This window comes from Meleagris gallopavo, chromosome 13 (assembly GCF_905368555.1).
Source record: "Meleagris gallopavo chromosome 13, MGAL_WU_HG_1.1, whole genome shotgun sequence".
Taxonomy (NCBI): Eukaryota; Metazoa; Chordata; class Aves; order Galliformes; family Phasianidae; genus Meleagris; species Meleagris gallopavo.
Genome location: NC_139416.1, coordinates 15,952,307 through 15,976,841, shown reverse-complemented (window position 1 = coordinate 15,976,841; position 24,535 = coordinate 15,952,307). Strand labels below are relative to the sequence as shown.

Below are 24,535 nucleotides of genomic sequence, written 5' to 3'. Positions count from 1 at the left end.
AAAGATCAGATTGACTTACCATCTTTTATATGCTTCTCTTTTTGCTTGGAGACAAAAGTTACAATTACTGAAGCATAATTAGTCTCTTTCAACCTCCAGCTTTCCGATAGTAATATTCAATTTTCAACAAAGTCAAAAAGAAAAAATCCTCTCTTCATAAGAATATTGTAAATTCATCTCCAAGCATCCCAAGTTTAGCAAAGTCCTTGTTATTTGAGGGAAGGCAAGACCTTAGAGCAGCAGGGGTTGGCCATGCTGTACATGGAATGGAGCTGAGAACAGGAAGAGCCTCACCACCACCAAGTAAGGCAGGCTTTGTTAGCAGCCAGGTTCAGTCGATAGTTTGGATCATCACGTAAATCCACTCAGCAAGGTAAAACCAGAGAGTCAGAATCAGGCACCACGACAGCAGCCAGAGTCAGACACAGAACATTAATTGCTTAGCAGGTCCATGGTGGAAGCAGGACTGCAGTTGCAGATTAGGAAGGCCCACGGGCAGAGCTCAAGTGGAACTGGAGACCCAAACTCCTAAAGCATAGCTCAGAACAGGACTGAAAACCAGGTTAAGTCAAAATGGGGCTCCCAGGCCCATGGGAGGGTGAGAGAAGGCCCTCAGCGAAGCCGGTCAGAACCATTAAGGTCTGTTCATGCCCTCAAGTCTACATATCAAAGAGTTATTTTCAGTTTTGAAGCAGCAGCTGAAGGAGCTGATTTTTTTTTTCCCCCTAGGAAACAAAAAGAAGTAAAAGATTTTAAAAGGAATTTCTCACTTCTGAAAGCCTTATAACTTACATCACAATGCTTTTTTTCTTGTAGATGAACAACATAGGTAACTAGTTTTTGTGGCCTGTGGCTTACGCAAGACAACTGTTATTTTAAGAATAATAATCAAAGCCAATCTGAGAGGACTGTCAAAATGAAAAGAATAAAAAGGATTTCTGTGTAGGACTTCTAAAAGCCAGAAATGCTGTTCTTGTTCTGAGAAATGCTGCCTGTTTCCTGGAAGGTGATAAGCCTTCAGCTTCCATCCTCTCCCAGCATTTTGTTCCTGAGCTTCTTGAAGTTTCCAGCAATCACTGAATCATGCAGAAACTGAACAGGTGCATAAGGCTTCCTCACATTTTTGTAAGCTCCTTAATGCTTTGATTTAATTTCATTTATTCATAGTTACACAAGCATCCCAAGACGCTTAGGAGAGAAGTCTTACTATGTTCACAAAGCCTTAGGTTTTCTGGCTGAGTCAGAAGCAACCATTTTGTAATGCTGTTTTCAGAGCTGATGTGCATTTACCAGAACAGCCAGATAGACCATCTAGGCTCAAGTAGGCTTCTGACACAGATTTTAGGCTTTCTTTGACTAAATCTGCATCATGGCTTGTAAAGTGGTTTATTATGTGAACATGTACCTAACAAATACATCAGCTTAAAGAAAACTGTTAAGGATACAGAAGAAAAAGTTGTATTTCTAGCTATCCAACATAAAAAAAAAAAAACAAAAAACAAAAAACTTGTTCACATCGTTATGGAGCATTGCAGAATAAAGCTTTATTTTGGTTTTTCAGACAGTCTTGTTTAACTAACAGCCATTTAAAACTGCAGCACTGCTGTTTATAAACACTGCACGTTCAAATGCCACCATGTTATCTGGAGAAAGTTATCACCCATGTTAGTTTATGAACCTGACACAGAAGCTGGCTTTGACAGGCTTCAGAGGTGGAGCAGGACTAACCAGCCAACTTTTGAGAGTTTTTACTTTTGCTGAAAATGAAGTTACAAAGTTGTTAAGGGAACTTCTGAAATGTAATTCAATTTAATTAATTCACTAAATTTAATTTTTTTTTACTATTTTTTCACATATTTTAATGTTTCTGAGTCATGTTTCCCTCCCTTCAGGGTTTCTAAGCTTATCTTATGACCCACAGTTCCCCAGTGCTACACTGCTGACATTGCTTTTTTTTTTTTTTTTTTCTTTTTGTCGCCAGGAGCTCTAACATTGTTCTAGAAAATTTTTAATTAGATAACACACCAGCAGTAGTGCTGTTTCCACATTGCTCTATTCAGTGGTGGAGAGGGCCTGGATCTGTTCTTAATTCTTACTTCAGCTGCAGAGAATCAATAATTCTTTGTGATTCCCAAAGTGGAGACCACTGCTGCTCAATGTTAATCTCACTGCCATCACTCTGACCTGTGTACTTTGCTTGGTGTAATGGGCATGTAACAATGCCCAACTAAGCAAAGAGTACGTGGGGTGTCAAAAAGACAAGAAATCATCTTTGTAAGTCTGGATCTATTGAAACCAGAGAGCACGTGTGTTCAGCTTTGTTCACCAATAGTCCTGCAGCGTGCAGAGGACTTCAGACCCATCACTGGAGGCTTTTGATAGGCTCCAAAGGGCACGCTGCTTGCAGGACCACATCATCAGATTACACCATCAAATTTGTGCCATTTCCTGGACTTATTTCAGACTGAACTTGTTGGGACTGGGAAATAACCTCTTTACCCTCACTGCCCAGTCAGTCCAGCTGGCAGCAGGCAGCCATCCAGGAGCCCAAATAGGTAACCCCCTGAAGGCTATAGCCACCAGCCTTGAATCAGCATAATCCATGATGCCAACCGATGTTTCTCTGTCAGGGCCATGGGCTCACCACAGAGCTTTACTGGGAGCTCCAGTACAGCTAGCTGTTGGACGACAGCGAGCAGGGAATAGTAGTGGCAGGTGAGAAAGGTCCAGGAATCACTGGGTCGCACAGCAGATGCTTGAAGGAGCGTGCACGGAGGGAGATAAAAGCTTTGTGCAACGAAGGAGAGTGAAGGAACAGTCCAACGGCGCATTTTCGCGCCCGCCACACTCAAGATGTCGGCGCAGCGCCGCTCACGCCGCTCCACACTCTCCCGCACTTCCCCTTCTCGCTTCTGATTGGCGGGTCCGCGGCGCCAGCCAATCAGCGCGCCCGTTGCCGCTCCGTGGGCGGTGCCGCGGCCTGACCGAGGCGGAAGCCGCGGTGGGCGGCGGGGCGCGGGATGAGCCGTCTGGTTCCGCGCTCGCGGCTTCTCCTGCGCCAGTCCCGGGCGGTGCCGTGGGGGCTGCTCCGCGCTGCCTCCGACGTAGGCATGGAGGAGCTGCTGAGCCGCTCCGTGCCGCCGCTGCCACCCTACGAGACTAAGGAAAAGGCGCCGCCCCCGGCCGAGCTGCGCGGCGCGGAGTTCATGCGGTATTACCGCGGCCTGGCCCGGCCGCCCCGCGCTGAGCTCCTCGCCCGTCTGGCCCGCGACTTCGGCGTGGATCACGGGCGGGTGGCGGAGTTCAGCGCCAAAGTGCTGCAGGCCCGGGAGCAGCAGAGGGAGCTGGGAGCCCTGCTGCAGGCCGAGGACCGGCTGCGTTACTACCTGAACCCGCGGTACCGGGGGCTGTTCCAGCACCTGGGCCGCCTGGAGGGAGGGCTGCGCTTCCTGGTGGAGCTGAGGGGAGACCTGGTGGAGGGGCTGGCGAGCAAGGAGGTGGATGGGCCTCACGTCAAGGTGAGGGCGGGGGTCCAGGAGGCGGTCAGGGCACGAGGGGGTGTGTGTGCGGCCGGGCCGCGTGCCCTGATGGGATGGCACCGACGTGGAGTGACGTAGGGAGCTGAAGATGGGGCTGTCGTGCTGTCAGGAGCTCGCAGAATGGTGTGTAGAGGCAGGGCTGCCAGGCCATAATGCAAAGATCCTGTTTGAGAGAAGGATGGTGAGTTAGGCAACTCCAAGCCAGGTTGGATGGGGCTATGGGCAGCCTGACCAGGTGCCTGATTTAGTGCTAGGCAGTCCTGTCTGCAGCAGGAAATGGTGAACTTTGAGGTCCTTTCCAACCCAGGTCATTATGTGATTCTAAAACCTTTCACTGTTTAGATCCAAATTAAGTTTGATAAAAGCAGGATGACTTAATGTCAGTGCTGAGCTCCTAAATTTCCTAGAAAAATTATATTGTATTATATATATATATATATATAATAGTGTGGGGAAGTCTCTGGACTTTCAGGATGAGGTGGACACACAGTAGCACACCAATGTGGTTAAAAGCTATTAGTCTGCTTGATTGTTAAGCACTACTCTATTTATACATGTCAACAGAGCATTCACTCTTCAACTATTCACACAAGTGCTTATCCAGTCAGAGCTATGAGAAGCTCTTTCTTCTAGAGGTGTCCTTGGTTCTCATGCTCTTTATCTTGCTCCACAGCTGTTGCTCTGGACAGTTTTTCTTGTATTCCCACATATTAGTATATTAAACATCATCCTTACATATGGCCAGTGTAGTGGCAGTTGGTAATGCTCTGCCTCTAGCTGGATCATCTCAAGTAATAACAGACCAACTGCAAAATCAGCACAATGGAATTTTGTAAAACACACACATCAAAATAATACAGTGTGACATCAAACATAACCCATTTGAAAGTAGGAAAATGTTATCTGTGGAACGAACGCTTCAATAAAAAAGCTGTCATAAATACTCTGTTATGTCTTCTGAAAACATTTTTTAAAACATTGAGTTTCATGGTGTGTTCCAGTTCTGTGTATCTTGTGGTCTTCTTTGCAGTTGTTCATCAGTTCTGTTGTTCAAATGTAATGTGTTCTAAAACGAGAGCTGGCAGTAACTAGCACATAGCCAGGGAAGCTTGAGGCAGCCCTCGTTTGCCTTGGCTTTCTGTATGTATGTGTGACCATTTTGCCAATGAGGATTTACTCTGGATGCTGTTTCCTTTTAATTTGGAGTTTCATATAGGTCTGCAACTATGTTATTTCCTATGTTATAATCGGGAGAAGGTTGTCTTGCATTTGAACTGAGTGTCTTGCTCAGTCTTTAAAATCTGTTTGCTTTGGTTTCACTGCTCCTTAATCATTAGCAAAATAGATGAAGTGCTGCCTGCTGGTGCAGCATCATCTTCAGTTGAAACTATACAGCCTTTTTTTTCTGAGAAGTCCTCCAGAAATGCATGCAGGGCATATTGTGAATGAAAGTGTTTCCTTGTAGCTTGTCCCAGAGGTGGATTTTCCTCTCCGTTACATATGACTCAGCTGTTACTTTCATAAGCCTTGTGGACAATCTTATGATGACCATTTCTAAAAACCAGTACCGCCTCAGAGGAAAGTTAGGGTGTAGTTGGGCACAATTATTTTTCATGACGCTGTTTGAATTTTTTTCCTTTTTCATGTTCTTCTCTTGTGCCCTTCCTTCCACCAAAGGACACGTGTGTTTTATGGTGATTTTATAAATGAGTTATAAGCTCCCTTGTAGTACACGGAGTGAAATTTGCTGAAATCCTGTTGTTTTTTTGAGTTCAGCTCTCCTCATTACAGTGCAGAACACTCTCAGCTGCATTACTTCTTTTCCAACCTCAGGTCCTCCTTTCTGTGAGTTGTCAGATTTTGCTTGTTTCCCCAGTTCCAACATTTGAAATACAGCTGCTAGTGAAGAATTCATAACATTATTCCAGGTAGCAAATAATTGACCTGCTGCATTTCAGATTTCATCTTTCCATATGATTTAGGAAAGAAGAAAGTTGGAAGTTCAAGTTGCCGGCAAAAAAATAATGAAAAAGGAAGAATTTTTGTCAAATTGATTTATAAGCAAACCTGGTTCCACAATTAAGCAGCAGTTGAGGCATATCTGCAGTCTTATTGCTCTTGTATTGGTCTGCTGGAAATGAAAGAAGCTCTGTGATTGAGTGTTCTTTCCTCTTACAGCAACCTGTAGGAGGACCTGAAGTTGGCTGTTTCCCTGAAATAACTGCAGACTCATTGAGAAGGGCTCCCAGTGGATTAGGGTATCTGTTCACTTGTATGAAACAGTTGCCCTCTTGGCACTCCAAATATTGAAACGGTTTCCCTTAAAGATCTAAGAAGCCCTTATCTCGAGAAACAACTGGAAGTTAAAAGTTTTCCTAGGGAAGAAAGAAGTGTTTGGTGTTTACCTGTCTAAAGGCTTCTGTAGCTGCCTCTAGTTGCTGTGGATTTGATTTAAGTTCTACCATACATAAAAGCAAAACTATTAAAAGAATTTTATAATTGCTGTTTGTGTCTGTACTGAAAAAATGTGGAAATAAAATGAAATAGATGGTTATGATGGAGGAGAATTTTAAAATGCTGCCTACTGGCTTTTGGGTTCTTAGGGAGCCCTTAGATTTTACTTTGCAGTTTGAAAGTCCTATTAAAACAAGGATTACCCACCACTGTGTGGTATAAATATAAAACATCTGTATTTCCCAAAATGGATCAGCACACAAACAGCTTGGACTGTTAGATATTGATTTATAAGGCATTAATAGTTGGTGTTCCTTCAATATGTTATGGTAAATAATGTGTAGAGGTGGTGAAGTTGTTTCCTCGTTGAAGTAATTTCCTCATCAGAGGCAGGTTCTGTTAATACAAGAAAATCAGGCTTTTCATAAGGGTTTTCCCATCTGTTGCCCAACAAGACCTGATGTGAGGATCAGAAAGCCTCTGTTTTTCTGTCTTTGAGCAAAATCACAGTTTACCATACACAGCCAATAGAAGCCAAAGTACAGCTGGTAATTTTTCACACTAATGTGAGTATGTCTAGTTGCTCATTAATAAAGGTGATTTCTTTTTTTATTCTTATTTTAAGAAGCTTTGGCTAAATTATTATGCTCGGAAAGGCCTCTGAAATGAAAATATGAATTAATTTACCACTAAATATATGAAATGAGAGAACCTGACTTAAGAATGTTATTACTGGAATCAAACCTTTCGGAGGTTTAGTGAACATTATGGCATTCAGCACAGCTCAGTGTTTTGCTCGCATGACTTGAATCAGTTTTACAGCATCTACAACTTTTGTTTTTCTCCACAAAGAAATTGTGTTAATGTGCACAGTTCTTTGAGTTGTGTGCCATTCTGTTACTTTACAAGGCTTTATTATTTCCAACCAACAGATGATGTGTGTTGAGTGACAGTTCCCCATAAATAATATACCTGTCTACTGAAGTCATTACCAAAAGCACCATCAGCTTCACCTTCTTCTCTGTTAGAGTTCCATGGCTTTTATACTACTGTGTCTTGGACTGAAGTAGCTCAGTAATACTGTTCTGCATTTTGGAAAGTAGCTTCCAGCCCAGTTAGACATCATTATGTCCCATCCTGTAGAGCATGCTTGCTAAACTTGTAGCTGCTTCAAGAGGCAAAATGCAGCCGATTCCATGTTTTCGACTTGTGAAAGTTTCTATGTAGCACAGCTGCCTTTCTCCTACATCTGTGGGGGACTCAATGACAGCAGGGTCAGCAGCAGCGTTTTCCCTGCTAGCTGCTAGACTGCAGCTTGAAATGGCATTGGCTTTCCAGAAAACAGATAGGTGACAAGAGAGCTGTAGGATTCTGTTAGCGTGACCCTAACTCTGACAACTCTGGCTTAATTTACTGGCTTCTGTTGTGCCTTTACAAAAGAAAACAAAAAAACAATTTTGAGATATGTGTGGAGGCCATTGCTACAATGAAGGATGCTTGACCAAAATGATATATGGTTGTTTATTTTTTTTTTTAAATAAACTTCAGAGCAGGACAGAAACAGGGATTCGTGAGGGAATCCTTAGAACCAGAAAGAACGAGTCAGAGTAGGCTTGTTGAGGGCACTCACACCACCATGTGAAAAAATGTACTGTAAAAACAGAAGACAATTCAGTTGTTGCTGATGCAGAGTCCTTGTGGAGGCTGTGGGCTGGTACCTGCTCTGTTCCCTGCTCAGTTCCTGCATAGCTTCCTGAAGGAGCCCTTCTTGTAGCTGCAGCTACTCAGGCTGTTTGGGGCTCTGCTGCCTGCTTTACCTGCTGCATTCTCTTTAATTGGTGGCCTGGAAGAATAGTCCAGTTTTGCAGGTATAGATAGATGTGTCTGTTACAGAATGGGTTCTGTTTAATGTGATCCTCAGTTCTCTCAGGTCTTCAGAGGGACGTGCTGCCGACAGCCACGTATGTTTTATCTGTATGCTGGTGACTTGCATTATGCAGCTTCCATTGTCTTCCAGTTTGCTTACCTTAGAAATGAACGTGAAGGTAAATTTCATGTGCATTATTTCAGTTTCATATTCACTTTTTACTAGCATATGCAGCCTTGTGGTACAAGTGCAGGTGGAAGAACAGTTTGACAAAAGACTGTTAGCTCACCTAGCAAGTGTATTCTATAACATAAAGGCAGTTCTGCTGAGAAAGACCAATAGAGAAATAATTTACACAGATTTGGAGATGTGACCTTATGGAAGAGTTAATGGGTATTCCCTGTGTTTGGAACAACACAATTGACATTTTCAGTATTTGCAGTACGCATCAATTTATGCTTCAATAAGCAAGCTCTTCTTTTCTTATATTTTTGAGAATATGACTGAAAAATAACATAGAAAGGTAGCATTAAATTTCTGTGTGCAACAGAATTGTTCTGTGCAGATGAATGGTATTTTCTTCCAGGTGGTTCACCTGCATAGACAAAAATATTTGTCAAACTGAAGCCTCTGCAACTCACTAAAAGAAATTAGTAAGTCTAAAATGAAATGGAATGAAAAAGAAAAAACAAAGCTCTTCTGTAGGGAAAAATTGACTATTTTCTACGTGGAGTAGAGCCAGGATTTGTTATGAATTTACCTTGCAAAATCCACAACTGTGGTCAATGGCACCAACTTTGCTTCAGGAGTTTTTGTGGGAAGAGTGCATTTAATTCTAGCGGGAGGACTTGGGGTAAACTGGAATATCTGATCTCAGTTGGCTGCAAGCATAGTCTGGGATTGAAAATGTTAGTTCTTCTAGTACCTCACTGAAATGCTGAAACCAGCTTTGGTTAACAAAAGCTGATGTTACTTTCTCTCTTTAATTTTGGTAGTAGTTTTGCTTCCATGGGAAAGTAGTGAGACTGCAGCTAAGCTTTGGTAAAATGTTTTAAGTAGGAAGTGTTAATTTCTAGATAGGTTTCTACTTTTTGTCCTGTTGTTTTAGCTAGGTGTAGCAAGCTAAAGTGCATTGGAGCACAATTTTGTATCTATATGTTTTTTATCTACAACGGTGGCTATTTGACAAAGTTCTGATTAGCAAGTGAGTAGCTTTTGGTTTTAAATGAATGGTTATGAAGTTAGTTCCAGGTAAGCCTACAGTTCTTTTCAGGCTGTTGGTAAGTTGGTGCTAGCATCATGCTGTGTCTTGTATGCAAAACAAATAAGAAAGAAAAATAACTTTAGAATCTCTTTAAGGAATGTTCATGCTGTGCTGAGTTGAAGAAGACTTTGCAAACTCAAATAAAGAATTTCAGTTAGGAAAATCTGTAATAAAATAGGCAGCAGGAAATTAGTGTGGAATATGAAATTCATTATGATGATGAATGCTTCTGAAAGTATTTGCCGTTATAGTTGGCTTTAATTTCGGTATCATACTGTTCCAAGTCTACTGCCATTTTTGAGCTTTGGAGTCTTATGCTGCTGCTTTTGTTTCTCTTGCTGAAAAACGTTCACGTTTATACAGAAGTTAAAAGGGAGTTCTGTAAAGGCTGTGGTGTTACTGCATCGTGTCCCAAGGTGTGCATTTCTCATTTCATTATCCCAAGTGGGTATGTGCCACTCCACTGCTATTGAATCTGCTACAGTAATCTTCAAGGCATGAATGTCTTGAATACTCAGAAAGGATTCAGAGGTAGAAAATTAGATTGAATTTCAAATCCTTATTTTCACCGTTTCCCATGATTTGTTTCTTGCTATTTAAATCAATGTATCTGAGCATCTATGCAACTGCTGCTTTACTGTCAAGACTTCTCAAATGCTTCTACTTATTGTCTGCTTTCTCCCTGTGCTGTTTTGCATTAACATCAGTTTCCCTATCTGTAGCTTAGTACTGACAGTAAATTCATTCTCTCTGTAAACATTTTCATTGTTTAAGTCCTGTGTATGGAAAGCTGAGCTGCTAGGCCTTTAATCTTGAATACCTGCATTGTTTTCCTTGAACTTCCCAGTGTTGTAGTTCTTAATGATCAGGGTTGTTTTTTTCCTCTCACATTTGTGTGTTCTTTCCTGGCTTATTTTTCCTTTTTTTTTTTTTTTCCTGTTTGCAGGAGATGAGTGGTGTTCTAAAGAACATGCTCTCAGAGTGGTTTTCAACAGGATTCCTAAACTTGGAGCGTGTCACGTGGCAATCACCTTGTGAAGTACTCCAGAAAATCAGTGAGTAAGTGTTAAAACTTCCTAGTTCTCATTGGTGTAATGGCAGTGAAAGGTTTCTGACTGCACAGATCCACCGTTCTCAAGATAAGCACTTTTCCAATCCTTAATCTCAGGCTAGGTGTAACTAAGGAGCAGTTGCATTTAACTCAGTTAAGAGTGTACTTTAAAAAATACTGCAGTTTTTAAGGAAAGGAGATTGTTGCCCCACTATTTGCTCACACACTACATGGATAAACTACTGTCATTTCTAGCAAATGAGTTTCCATGCATCCTTCTCAGTTACTCCTTCCCCAGCACATTACTGGAGGTGCTGCTACTTTTCCTGCACACCCAGACTCTCATTACACTGCCTTCTTGCACTCCCTTTCTTCCCACAGGTGCTGCTGCCACTGCTACCTCCAGCACCACTGCCACCTTCTCCCCTCAGTCTGCCCCAGCAGTCATAGCAGTGTTGGAGGAGAATAAGTGTTTAAGTGTGATGGAGTGCCAATATTCAAGAACATGTTTTACTTCTCAGGTAGTGAGGCTCCTTTTCCTGGTTGGAACTGGTGAGGTGTGCAGAAATTGTGTAAACTCTATGTGAAGAGAGCACAGTGGGTTTTTTTTTGTTTTGTTTTGTTTTTTAAATAAGCATTCCTGTAAATCTACAACGTTTATTTTTTGACTTTCTGTCAAATACTCAAAATTATAGTGATGAAGTTGAAGGTTGTTGAATAAAAATTAAATTGTGTGGCGCTGTTATATGAAAAGCTTGAAAAATGAATCTCTAAAGAAAGTTGTGAAAGTACACGACTTAAATGTGGATGAGGCAAAGAAAAGAGATCTTACACAAGCTGAGCTTTAAAATAAAAAGAATTGGTAATATTTAATCTTTAGGGTGTTTTGGCAAACATTCCAGACTTTGATGTAATAGGGAAAGAATATTTTGAATGATTGCTTGAAGATGTGACTGTGGGAGTGCTAGCAGGAATTTAATTTCAACTAAGCATAGGTATTGTTGATGATGATCTACTAAAGCATTTGGCTAGGTTAGTGAAAGTTATTTAAGTACAAGATGTCACATCCTTGTGTCTGCATAGTACGTAACATGGACCTGTGAAATAACAGTGTACAAAATATTCTAGACTATTATTTGAATACTTTAAAATCAGGTTACACTATTGGTGCACGTGTGGTGCATTGGTGGCAAATATGTTTTAGAATGGGCTGAAGTAGAAAAGCAGAAATGCTTTAAGGTGTACATCAGCCTAAACTTTTAATGGTGTTTAGTAGACAGTGTTATGACTGCAAATCCTTTTCTCACTTTCCTATGAAAATTTTGAGATATTTTACAAAGATGATCGTGTTATCTCTGCTTTGTAGTTTGGGAAAACTCATTCCTTAGAGGCGTGTGCAGACTCATTCAGTGGCTTAGTCATCTGAGCTGGGTATCCTGCAGTAAGCAGGAGGTGTGAGATCTCAGAATGAGTATATCCCAAAGAAAACCACAGGACTGCTATGCAGTAGGCCTTTACAATTGACTCTGTCACAACTTGATGATGGATTTTACTTTTTCGAATCGCAGCCCGATTCCCCTTTTTTAATCTGGGAGTTTTGTTACCGATATCAATGCCAAAAGTACTGAGTTTGTAGGACTGGCAACTGCATTCTTTAAATGAAACAACACATGTTTCTTTTTCTCCATTGAGTTCTGAAGCCGTGCATCCTGTTAGAAACTGGGTTGATATGAAGCGTCGAGTGGGGTCATATAGAAGATGCTACTTTTTTTCCCACTGTGCAATCCCAGGAGAACCGTTGATAGTCTTGCATGTTGCATTAACCAGTGATATCTCCAGCAGCATCCAGGTACAGTCACTGATATATTCAGTCTACAGCAGAGTGTTTAAATTGCAACATACACCTTTTAAAACCTCTAATTTCTAACAGTCTGCAAATATTTGTTTTTTTTTCATTTGTAAAGAGATGGGTTGGCTTTCCTCTTAAATATAGGGATTTTCTGAGTATCCTCCGTATTATGTCAATAAAAATTTGGAAGTTTTGTTCAAATTCAAAAACAATAAGTAAAGATAAAACATAAATAAGAAAATACAGTAAGCAAAATTAAAACCTACAAGCAGTTACGATTGTTTCTGAAATTTTTAAACCCATTACAATTATTACTCACACACTTCCTAATGAATAAACAGCCTTTCTGTCTTGATTGGATTTTTGTTGTTTTCCCACTGCTTTATTCATTATTCTCTGCGCGAAACATGTTAACACACTTGAAAGTTGGGAAGAAAGGCCCCTTCACATGTTATTAAAATAGTAATTAACACCAATACTGTGTTTTGTTCTTATTTTCCCAGGCCATAGTGAAAGAAGTGGAACCTTTAGAAACAGAAGTTGCAGACAAAATTACAACAGCAATTTTCTACTCTATCAGTTTGACTCAGCAAGGACTGCAAGGGGTGGAACTTGGGACTTACCTTATCAAACGTGTGGTAAAGGAGCTGCAGGTAGGTGTGCAGGGTGCACATAAGATACTGCTTGGCCAATGTGCACCCTTTAGACTGCTGTTTTAGCTTCCATTTTGTCTCATTTTTCAAGGTGGGGAGCTGCTAGGTCTTCTGCTACACTTTTAACTTCTTACCAGGTCAGCCTTTGAAAATCTGGAAAGAGTTGGAAGAACATTTTCTGCTATTGGTTAATGGCTGCCAGATGTAGATACTGTCACATAGTTGATGTGTGCTGGTTGAATTATTTGGTCTGCCAAACCACATGCATGAGTTGCTTAAGAATCCAAACAGTACTCTTTGTTGAACATAGATATAATTTAGCTTTATTTTGACATGTAATGTATTATATGATTCATTGCTGTCCATCAATTGAGTAATACTCCCTTCCAAACCCTATAAATATATGCATGTCTTTGCTCAGACATTTCTTACAATATAGGAAGGAAAACATCTTTAGCACTTGCAAGTACCAGAAATCAATTAATTTATGCAAATCAGTTCTAGGAGTTTGTATAATATCATGGCATGCTGTAGGGTTATTGTTAACAGTTTTAGGACTACTCATTTCTACTAGAGCCTTCTTCCCAGCAACAGGAGAAATGAATGGGAGTTAACTTACACAGAGTGCTGTGGAAGAGAAAGTCAGATTTCTGTGTTAAGTACATTATTTAATTTGAGAGTCTTTAATATTTAAATTACTAACAAAGTTACTACTTCAAAGTAATGATCAATGCTTATGCTTTTATTAATTGTTCCAACATGTGGATTAGTAATAATGTTTGGAAAATTGTACAACTTCAGTCCTATTGTTAAAAATAATTCAAAATTGGATGCATCAAATTTCTGCTACTACAAAATGATTGACCAGTCAAGTACTGAATCAGAGCTGGCTGCCCTGAAGATTTTGTTGTGTTGGTTATTTTTATTTTAATGGCTATTTTGGCTGAATTTTGTTGCTTTTTGCTTTCAAAACAGCTTTTAGATTAATTGTCTAACGTGCAGTTAGTCCAGGTACAATTAGGCTGTGCCATCTGCCTGATCTTGACTGAGGGGAAATTGGGATAAATTCATGCAGTTATCTGCTTTCAAATCTGAAATTATTTCTGGATAATTGAGTTGCTCTCATAAAGTAACCCCATTGCCAATGTATTTGTCCATCACTAAATTGCTTACAACATTGGAAAAATTATGAGTGAGTTACAAAAGAAAACAGGCATATCATACTTAGATAACATAGGTGCAAGTTCAGAAATTCAGTGTGCCCAACAAAATAATTGCTTTCTTATTTATAATTAAGACAAAGTTTCTACATTTCAGCATTATGAAATGCAACCCTCTTTCTATTTATCACATATATAGTGAATAGAAAGCAGTTTGGCTGAGGTGACTTTAACATCTGAAACAGGCTATTGTCTTATGATTCAGGAACAGCTATCATCTCGTTTGCTCTTATTTCTTATCCCTTTCCCTGGAATTTTATTTCATGCATGAATATAGTTTATCCCAGATGTGAATACAAAAAGTAACAGTTGGTCATGTGTTAGTGGAATTCTGAATCTCCTCATCTCTTCAGAACAAGGCCAGATACTCTTCTTATATACATCCTCCAGTCAATCTGAAATAATTAAGCTGACTGCAGGTGAGAATTTATGAAGTGGAGCAGAGACACCATTTCAGGAAGTTAAATACATGATCTGATTGTGCAATCTGACTTGAGCTTTAATAATCTGTGAAAACCAGCTTTTATTTACAGGTCAGATTTTTCCCTTTAGATCAGACCTTTTAAAGTTAAATTTCTCTTTCCTAATTTTGTCTTACATCTGAAAATGTTAATTGTCTTGCAGACTTCACATCCAGACAGTAAGTCACCCCTGCCATTATTTTCTTACCCAGTACACTTAATAGCCATCAATCTACTTAAAAAGCAGGGACATACTGTGAGAATGAAGCTAATGCTCAAGAGGGAGTGTGTAGAAATACTTTCCTTCAGATTTCATGTTTTTTTTTTTTTTAATCATCTACCATAGAATTTTCAGTCAGCACAGCAGTTGTCTGTTTTTCAAAATACATCTGAAAGACACAGATTTCAGTGACTTTTTGTTACCTTCTTGTTTATCGTAGGACTTACGGAAGGAAAATCATAAGATTGATGTTGTAATAAGTAATGCTTCCACGTGTTTTATTCTGTGTTATCAAACATATTTACACTGCTCTGACACTTTGACTTTTTATGCATGTTGTATTCATTCACTTTGCACCTCCAGCTCTTCTTTTCTGAATCTTTTTAAGGCATACTTCATCTAGCACTATTGTCTCCCATTATTTGATTGGGATTTCCAGGCTTTTGCTTGTTACTTTTGAGTCAGATTTCATAAGCAAAAACCATTCCTTGTAGTAAGCAAAGAAAATAAAAAAGATGAGTTTTGACACTGAATTTGGAAAACAAAAATCGGTAACTTCTTGTTTCTCTCAGTGTGTACAGTGCGTGTGTAACTGGAAATGCAGAGGAATTATTTCTTTTAAGTTTAAGAAATCTGCTACCTAAGATGAGTTAATATCTTAAGCCCTGTGACAACAAGGTCCATCTTTGTGTAGTATTAACTTATTCAGCCACATTTATTTTGAATAGCAACAAACAAAACAAGGTATTATTCTATACCAAGGTTTTGTTCAGTGGTGTGATTTGAAAGGATGTCACTTTTGAAGAGCTTCATACAGTCATCTTTCTAACGTGCTCCTGGGAAATTGAGATAATTGATTTTTATTTATATTTTTTTAATTGATCAGATCTGTGGACTTGCCAGTCATACATAATCCAAAGCCCACCCGGTTCCTGTGGCTGTTTTAATAATAGTAGTGATGGGAACATAGTACAAGAAAAGATTATTTATTTACTCTTCAGCACATTTCTGATTCAAAATCAAAGCATGGCTTTGGTTTGCTTTATTGAGGTGGGGGGACAGGCAGCTTCACCTCGCACCGGCTGCAGATCTGTTTCTCTGCTGAATGGATATGAAGACAGAATGTACAGAAATCTGAAGTTATAATATATTTCTTTTTCCAGAGATCTTTTCATTTGATCATACTTTAATGACAATCTTGTAAAGCTCGGGCAGCAAAATAAAGCCTTTCTCCTAGGTAGATAGCAAGTCATATCATTTTTGTGAGGTCTGGAGTGAAAAGATGAAATTTAATCCAAAACTACTTTAAGCACCACTTGCAAGCACATGAAGGCATGATTATTTTAGTGCTGTAACTTGTGAGGTAAAAACAGGCTTAATGCCCCAATCTGTTGGAAATAGTCATTTTATCAAACAGCCGTGTTAAGGCTGTTTTAAAACTATAACAACCTCCATGTTTTCTCTCTACACCATTCTTTTTTTTTTTCTTCAGATAATAGATTTTGTTGGGGTGCCATTGTAGGTCTGTGATGAGTTTGAGAAATGAAAGATAATCCTGGGCTGTTTCTCCATGATAAATGTGGTTCCATAATGTGGGTTTTTTTTTTTTTCTTTCTTCATTTCTTTGGTGTTAGAATCTTTTTCTCTTCTTTCCACTTCTTGCTTTCTTCAGTACTGCTCTTGGAAGCCTGTTTGAACCCTTCTCCCAGCATTCTGAAAGTCCTCATTAGTGCCTTAAACTGCACAAATATACACTCTTTCTCTCTGGGCAGGTGTAAGTAAAGGGCTTTGCAAGGTTGTGTACATTCGGATGGGACATAATTCTTTGGAGCAGCATTATAGTCACTTGAAAGGGGGCAAATAGTGTAACAGTAGTGCTGAGTTGACTTGATGACAGCAGCTGAAAACAGTGTCGTCTCAGCAAAAGGATCTTGATATTATCAGAGATTTCATCTCATTAAGCTGCCAGCTGCCTTTGTAAAAAACAGAGCTGAGGCTTCCGATAGGAATACTTCTTTTTTTTTCTATAACCTTTGCATTATTTTGCAGTAAACAACCCCCTATCCAAGGCATTGCTAAATGGTTGAGTGTTCCAAGACTGTCTTAAATTAAACTGATAATAAAATACATGGGAGAGCATTTGAAGGAGCGTTCTCTTGTTCATTACACACATTTGAATGTTAGTGCTTAATGCACTTTTATAACTTGCCATTTGTTTGAGTTAACTTTTGTAAACACCCTTTTGGTCTGCAGAATGGTGTTTGATTCATTCCCAAGGCACTACAGCCAGAACTTTTTTTTTATCCTCCAGTGAAAGTAGTTTATCTGATTTATGCCTTAGCTTAACCTGCTCTGACACTTCTTCTTGTACTGCCATTGTAACCTCAAAACTGAATTCTCAGCTGTCGTTCTTCATAAGGAAAGCTCCAAATTGGGCCTGTCATGAATGTGTATCACTGGATCAGAAAAAGACAGGCACTAAGAAAGAAATATGCTAATAACTACCCCTCCCCCTCCACTCAATTGAAGCATTTATTTGGGAAGACTTTTAAAAACTGTTCTGAAATATGGAACTGGGCAGTATCCACCCTATAAAGGTATGCCTATAATTTCAGTTATGACCAGGTTTTTGAAAAGAAAGTCTCATTAATGGGCAATTTAGATGGAAATTAATGTTTAGAAATCTTGCTAATTCTTCTGAATGGGTCACATACATGCTACACGTGTAGGGTAGCACTTCCCATCTTCAAGGAGCATCAGCTATAGATTCCCTAATGAAAATACTTCTTGTGAGTGTGTTTTAGGAAAACTGCAGCAATTGAGGCTCTGATGAGGGTTACAACCCTCAGTGTTAAGCATAGTTAGTTTGAGTCTCTCCGTAGAAGTTCGTGGCTACTGCACTGATTTAAGCAGATGAAGAACATGTGAAGTTCAGTCACAGAAACGGGTCCTTGGTTTCATCTCTTTATATGCTCAGAGCTGGCAGTTTGAATCCTTAATCTCTGCCTAGTTATGATTTGGTATTTGGAACAGGAATAGTAACGTAACTGTGTAAAGGGGATGGATAGAACAGGACAGAGTAGGACTTCAGGGAGGTAGCTTGGGTGATGCACAAGGGTAATTGTTGACAAAAGTTTGCTACACAAATAACTTGGAAGGGTTTTGTAAACCAGCTTCTGTTGTTGCCTAAGTATTTCCTTTTTGGATTACTTTGGGGCAAGCAGCAGGCTGAATTCTTTAGCCCAGTGATACTACTGTGGTCCCAGTTCTCCCCATACGGATCTGAGAATAGGCTACCTAGGCATTCAGGGTCATATTAATGTGTATAAAACAGGGAATGAACAACTTAAATTTAAGCTTGTTCCTGGAAATGACCTGGATTCTGAAACAATTCCAAAAACTAGCTGAGAAAAAAGTGGGTGCTGGAAGACAAGCAGGCAGATGCCTTTCTAGCAAGCTGATAGGTGCTGGTGAACATATAGAGAGATTTCTCATTAGACAGACATTTAATTCTGAATGTGTTTATAGTTTCTCTAAGCGGTCTGTAGCTCAGCTGAAGGCACATCATAGCAATTCAGGCTGCAGATGACAGACACAGATAACTGGTAAAGCCTTTGAGAAAACTGCTCACAGTTTTACAGCCTGTGGCATTTGGGGTAGAAAGCTGATAGCTACTGTGTGACTTGATAGAGCACTTAACAATTGGTGACAGGTTTTTAGCTTTCTGGTTGGGCTGTTGATAATTACTACCTTAATTTGTTCTCGCTGACCTGGGGAGATCATAATTTTCAAAATAGGCTTTACTTTCATTGATGAAAAATGTGACCTTGGACTTCAGCTTTCAGAGTGCAAGACAGAGATATACATAATATGAGAAACAACACAAGTAAAAGACAACCAAACCCAAAAATCTACCCCAAAACAAAATGAGCAGCTGCTTCTTAATGGCATGTGGGCTTCTGACAAGAAAATAAACATTGATGGATCTCCACCAATAGCCTTAGAAGCTAGCACATCAATTTAGCGACAACATAAATGTGCACATTTCATTGCATCTATTTATTTTTCTACAAGAAGTGGCTGCTTCAGATAAGGCTCCTAAACTCAAGCAATTATCAGATACGTAGCAGTCTGTACTCAGCTTCAAAATGGGGTCACTTTCCTATGTCTTATCTATCCTAGGAAGTGTTAAAAAAAAAAAAAAAACAACAAACACAAACATTATTTCTCATTTGGTATTTATTAATAGAACAGAAATTACTAAATTTGTGTGATGAATATTTTGGGTTGCACTGGGTGAGCAAGTCACTTCTGGAAGTGAGTGATAAACAAAGAGCAGCCAACATCACAAGAAAGCAAAATGACCGTACTTAATTAGCAACTTTGCCGTGGCTACTATTAATACACAGGAATGGGAAGGAATTGTTTTGTTCTCTACTCACTGTGGATGGTGTGTTGTTAGCCCCCCATCTCTGCGTTCTGAGAGATGAGAACAGCACTGTCACCTTATAGGAGAATGAGAATGGCTCAGCTTCTGTGTGAGAAGCTTCCTGAATTTCAGCGGTACCTTCCCATCTTCCCCTGTCAGGTTTTAACCCTAAACATCTGTAAAGAATTCATGAAAGAGACCTAAGCAATGTGTTCCCAAAGGCACTTTGATAGGATGAGGTAGTATCGTCAGGAAAAAAAAATGGTAAATCTTTTAAGGAATATAATCCCATCTTTGGGTTGAAAAGAAAGACGTCCTGTATTCCCTGAATTCTTATCTAGAGGAAAATAGCCTCCAACAACTGTTTTGTTTTTCCTTTTCCTATCCAATGCTGGACAAGAGTGGCATCTGTACTCCCTCTGGCAGCACATCTCAGATATCCCATTGGTAGTTCATTAATTTGAACACTTCTACTTTATCCCCATCTCTTGTGTTCTCAGTGCTGTGGAGTAAAGATGAACTTCAAATCCCAGCGAAGAATGAAAACATTGAAAAGGAAAAACCTCCATTTTGAAATCCAGTACTTATTGTGGGGAAACCTTGCTCCTGCTTAAAGATGCTGATGTAAGAAGGGTATCTCGCTTCATGGGTTTTAGTTTTTTTGTTTCAATGCCTTCAGATTCCTTTGCAGGTGCAGACAGTTGCTGAGTTGTCATCCATCACTACTGCATAGACAGGCAGGTGGGCACTGGGTCACTGAGTCTTCAGAAGGGAAATGTAACCCTCCCTTCTGGGCAGAAATCTGTCCAGCTGCAATAAGTGCTGATGTGCAGAAGGTCTGGTTACTTGCCAGCAGTGTCTCAACAGCTAAGCTGTGGGCCAGGCACAGAAGAGCCACCTACCAGTGGTCAGCTTTCAGCTGTGTGTGAATAAATGAAGGTAACAAGTAATGCTGCTCATTAGCATCTTGACAAAACTGAACACTGTCAGCTCCCTTCTCCAGGGACAAATATCTTGATGTATTTTTCCAATAGCACTTAGAAATGCAGTCCTGGGACATCTTTCTGTATTTCCTCTGGAGCAGTGTTTTTGTGCTAGCAGTCTTGTCCTGGGGGTGGGAGCAAGTGTTAAACCAAGGGAAGTGCAGCTGATAAGGGAGCACCTGAACATAACTCTCCTTTACCATACTAATTAAGATCCTGCTGCTATAGAGAACAGTGGATCTTGGATGTGATTAGGCATACTCCTTAATTGAGATACACTGCATGGAGATGGATAAAAGGAGATTAAAAGAGGATTCATTTGATTCTATATTCAAATTTCTTTAAAGTTATTATGAACTGATTTGTGGATGAAAGAGTCTTTATATCCTTGGGGAAATATTTAGTTTGGGGCTGGGAAGGGAAGGTTTTTTAATAGGTATGGAGTTGCTTTGTTCTCTTTTCTCTTTTGCCCTTTTCCTGCCCCCCAATTTATTTTTTATTTTTTTAAGATCAGTGTAATCATTGCTGCTTTTCTCAAAAGCAGAGAAAAATCTTTTTCAGAAAATACAGGAGAAAATGCTGAAGGAATATTTTTTTAGGTTAAAAATCATTTGCTATATCCATACCCTCCGCAGCTACTATCTGCAGTAAGAGCACAGCCCTAATAAACTGTTCTGTTTTACAAATGCTGTATTCTCTACACACTTATGCTTCAGAGTGACTCTCAAAAATAAAATATTATTGTGTCCTTGAGTGGGAGACTTGAAAATGTTACAGGAGATCGATGCATGAATGGTATTGCACTGTCAGACCACGGTAGCTAGAGTAATTGAGACTATGACCTGGTCAGGAACTCATTGGCTTTCTTGGTTACAGAAATGGCCATTTTGTTCAATATGATACTGAAATGAGTGTTTTTATTAAATAATTTACTGTTTTCTCTATTCAGTCCTCCAAAGAGATGAAAAGGGATGCTTCTTTGTATCTTCTGTCTACCTATCGTGCTTCTGCCTGGTCCCGAAAGAATTGTGATGTGCATATCTGTGTACTATTTAATGGACTTTAACTGAAAAGGTCTGGGTGTATCGTGGTACCAGAAACCCGAGAAGAGCAGTGAGCTATTTGGGAAGCACAGTGTGAGTAGGAAAAAGATAAAATACAGTAAATAACCATCAGGGTATTAGTTCAGTTATTGAGGCTTTAGTAATGTTGTGTGTCTTAGCGTTCCGATTTGTGATGGGGATATGCCACAGGTCTGCTTTCCCTGGCTTCTGTATCCTCATGAAACAGGATGTAGACAGCAGCGTGGTGTGGAGCTCAGCATACCTGAGGATGCAGCAGTGCAGGTGCAGTCTGAACACCCTAGCAGCACACATTCCATTAACATTTGCCTGTGTGAGATAGCGTCTCAGTGATGATGACTTTTTAATGGTTATCTGGGAAGTGCTTAAAGTAGAAGAAAATGTGTTTTGTAGTCATTTAAAGACAATTTGCTGTTGACATTCAGATGCTTCTGTAATGCTGATAAATGTCTATTCTTAGCACAGTTTCCTTTATGAACAGTAATTAAAACACAGTGATTGTTTCATTGCAGCACTGTCTTAATTCTGTTCCTTGTCCTTCTCCCTACTCCTTCCGTAGGGCTAACTTCTGATGTCAGTTTTGTTTGTTCCCAGTGAGAGTAAGCTTAACAACCTTCTCTGTTCTTTGTGTTGATGTGCCCCAAAACTAATGTACAGTTTTCTCACTGTATGTTTTGCTTTACAAGATTATGTAATTAATTGTTCTGACTTGTGGATTGATAGGAGTAGAGCAGAGGCTTTGTTGTGTTCAAATATTAACCTGTGTGATTATTATTATTATTATTTTTTTACTGTCTGTATATATTTCTTATCTTGCTGCATTATCCGTGTAGTTTATAGTTTCTGAATAGCATGAGAAGTACAAAACGCCTTCAGAACTTCAGGAACTACTGATTTCCCCAAAAATCAGGTAGTCATACCTCTACTAATTTTCCTGTAGGCTGAAATTGTTAACTCTCCTTCATTAGTTATACATTAAAAATAAATTACTTAAAAAGCTTTGAAAACATATGTTGATTGATACATATTTTTAAATCTTGTTTCTCTGAATAACTTTTTTATAGCACATGATTGCATTTATTTCAGCACATAGGGCTGGTAAGTACTGTATACGTACTTTTAAATAGGTTGTGTGTTTGTGGACTGTGATTCAGCCACTGTAGTTTTCCCAGTGCTCCAAGTGCCCTTCAGATGCTAAGCTGTCACTGTCAGGGGGATTTCCCAGTCACTGTGGTTAAGTGGGGAAATATTGGTGATAGGTGGATGGCTGCACCGGATGATCTTTGGAGGTCTTTTCCAACGTTGGTGGTTCAGTGACTCTGTGTTTCTTGGGGCTGGTTGGTTCATTTTCAGTACCCTTCATCTTCACTCAGGCTTCTCATTCTCAGTCATGACGCAATTCATAAGGTTTTTTTGCTTTCCTTTTATCTGCAGAAAGAACTTCCTCAGATAAAAACTTTTTCTACTCTGTCGCCTATCCCTGGGTTCACAAAATGGCTCGTTGGTCTCCTCTCCTCACAGACAAAAGAACTGGAAAAGAATGAACTTTTTACAGAATCAGAACGCCAAGAGCTATCTCAGATCACAGGAGACTGTACTACTGAAACACTAAAGAAGCTCTTCAACAACAACGAATGGGTGCGATCAGAAAAGTTAGTCAAGGCTCTCCATTTGCCGCTGATGAGACTTTGTGCCTGGTATTTGTACGGGGAGAAACACCGCGGCTACGCACTGAACCCAGTAGCAAACTTTCACCTTCAGAATGGCTCCGTGTTGTGGCGGATAAACTGGATGGCAGACACGAGCCCTCGGGGCATTGCTGCTGCGTGTGGCATGATGGTGAACTACCGGTACTTCTTAGAGGATACAGCCAGTAACAGTGCAGCCTATCTGGGGACAAAAGCCATTAAAGCCTCAGAGCAGGTTCTTTCCTTGGTGTCGCAGTTCCAGCAGAATAGCAAGCTCTAATACTGAGGACAAGTGGTTTTCACTTGTAAGGAGCTGTCATATCTTGCAGTGCCTGTATTTAAATGCGATCATCCCTTATAAGACAAATTTACTCAGCACGGCAGGGTACAAAATTATCTAAATTATCAGCTGTGTTGCTTACACTGCCATATATTCAAAGCCTGATTTGTTGCAGTTGAATCACTTCAAGTACTAGACATCTGTTATGTACAAATGAATTGGAGGTATGTATTCAGGAATGAGCAAATTCTCTCAACCAGTTACAATCCAATAGTAACTTGTATGGCTGAAGTATTTTCCATACTATTATTCTGTTGGTAATAAACCTGTATAAATGTCATGGTTTTGGCTGGGATAGAGTTAATTTCCTTCATAGAAGCTTATATAACAGTTTGTGTTGGATTTTAATACAATATTGTCAATAAGACTGTGATTGTAGTTGCTGCTGAGCAGTGCTTACATGGAGCCAAGAATATTCCAGCTTCTGGTGCTGCCCTGCCAGCAAGCAGGCTGCAGATGTGCAGGAAGCTGGGAGAGGACAGAAGCAGAACAACTGACCCAAACTGGCCAAAGGAATATTCCATATTGTGTGCACCCAGCACACTGTGGTAAAGCAGGAGGAAGGGGGGATGCTGGGAGTGTTGGCCCTAGAATTTGCCCTGCTTTCCTGGAAGTTCCTGCACTGTCTGCCTACCAATGGAACGTAGCAAAGTAAATCATTGTTTTGCTTTCCTTGCACACACAGTGAAAACCCACCAGTTCTTGTGCCTTTACCTTTTTGATTCCCTTCCCTTATTCCACCAAGGGAGAGTGAGCAAGCAACTGCATGGTGCTGAGCTGCTTTTGGGGTTAAACCACAGCAATAAACTGTGTCTTCTGTGCCTCCAGACGGTGCTGCGCTTTGTCACGCTGCCACTATAGATAGATTAGTACTGAAGAATCTGGAAAGAAGCGCTGCATGAAGGTGAATTTTTTGGTCAAATATATTAGCAAAACACTGGTGTACAATTTTATTACAGCCATGCCTTTGTCTTTTGCTCCCTCAGACAATTTAACGTAAAACCACTAAAATTCACACTGAATCTTTGCTTTGTTGGAGCACTGAAAAGCCTTACATAAATGTTCTTGAAAATCAGGGCTTCTCAGGGAAGCAGGTATGTAGTGATATGACAGCACTTTTTTCTGTTGAAGTATAATGAGCAAGAAGGAAGTATTGAAGTAGAAGAGCTGATAAAGAGCTGTTTTAATGAAGAGGTAGCTGTGATTTGTAAACTAGTAAAATAAACTTTCTCATTAAATCATGTCTAGTGTATTTCAGTGTGTACCCTGCTTCACTTGGCAGCCTTTCTTCATAGCAGCATCACTAGAGAAGTAAGACCATCATCATAGCAGAGGTTGATGCTGTTCTCTAATTCCCAATTTTCTCTCTGTCTGATCACACCACTGCCTTTTGTTCCATCAGAACAAAGACATTTTAATACATTTTAATACAACA

General features: G+C 39.9%; 1 protein-coding gene across 1 annotated transcript; it reads left to right on the top strand.

The window, feature by feature from the left end:
* Positions 1-2,953: 2,953 nt before the first annotated feature.
* Positions 2,954-24,341, top strand: MLYCD (malonyl-CoA decarboxylase). The gene is made up of 5 exons (XM_085234789.1): positions 2,954-3,518; positions 10,071-10,183; positions 11,868-12,024; positions 12,528-12,677; positions 22,507-24,341. The coding sequence occupies exons 1-5, from the start codon at positions 3,021-3,023 to the stop codon at positions 23,038-23,040; spliced, it is 1,452 nt and encodes a 483-aa protein (XP_085090915.1). The 5' UTR covers positions 2,954-3,020; the 3' UTR covers positions 23,041-24,341.
* Positions 24,342-24,535: the final 194 nt, after the last annotated feature.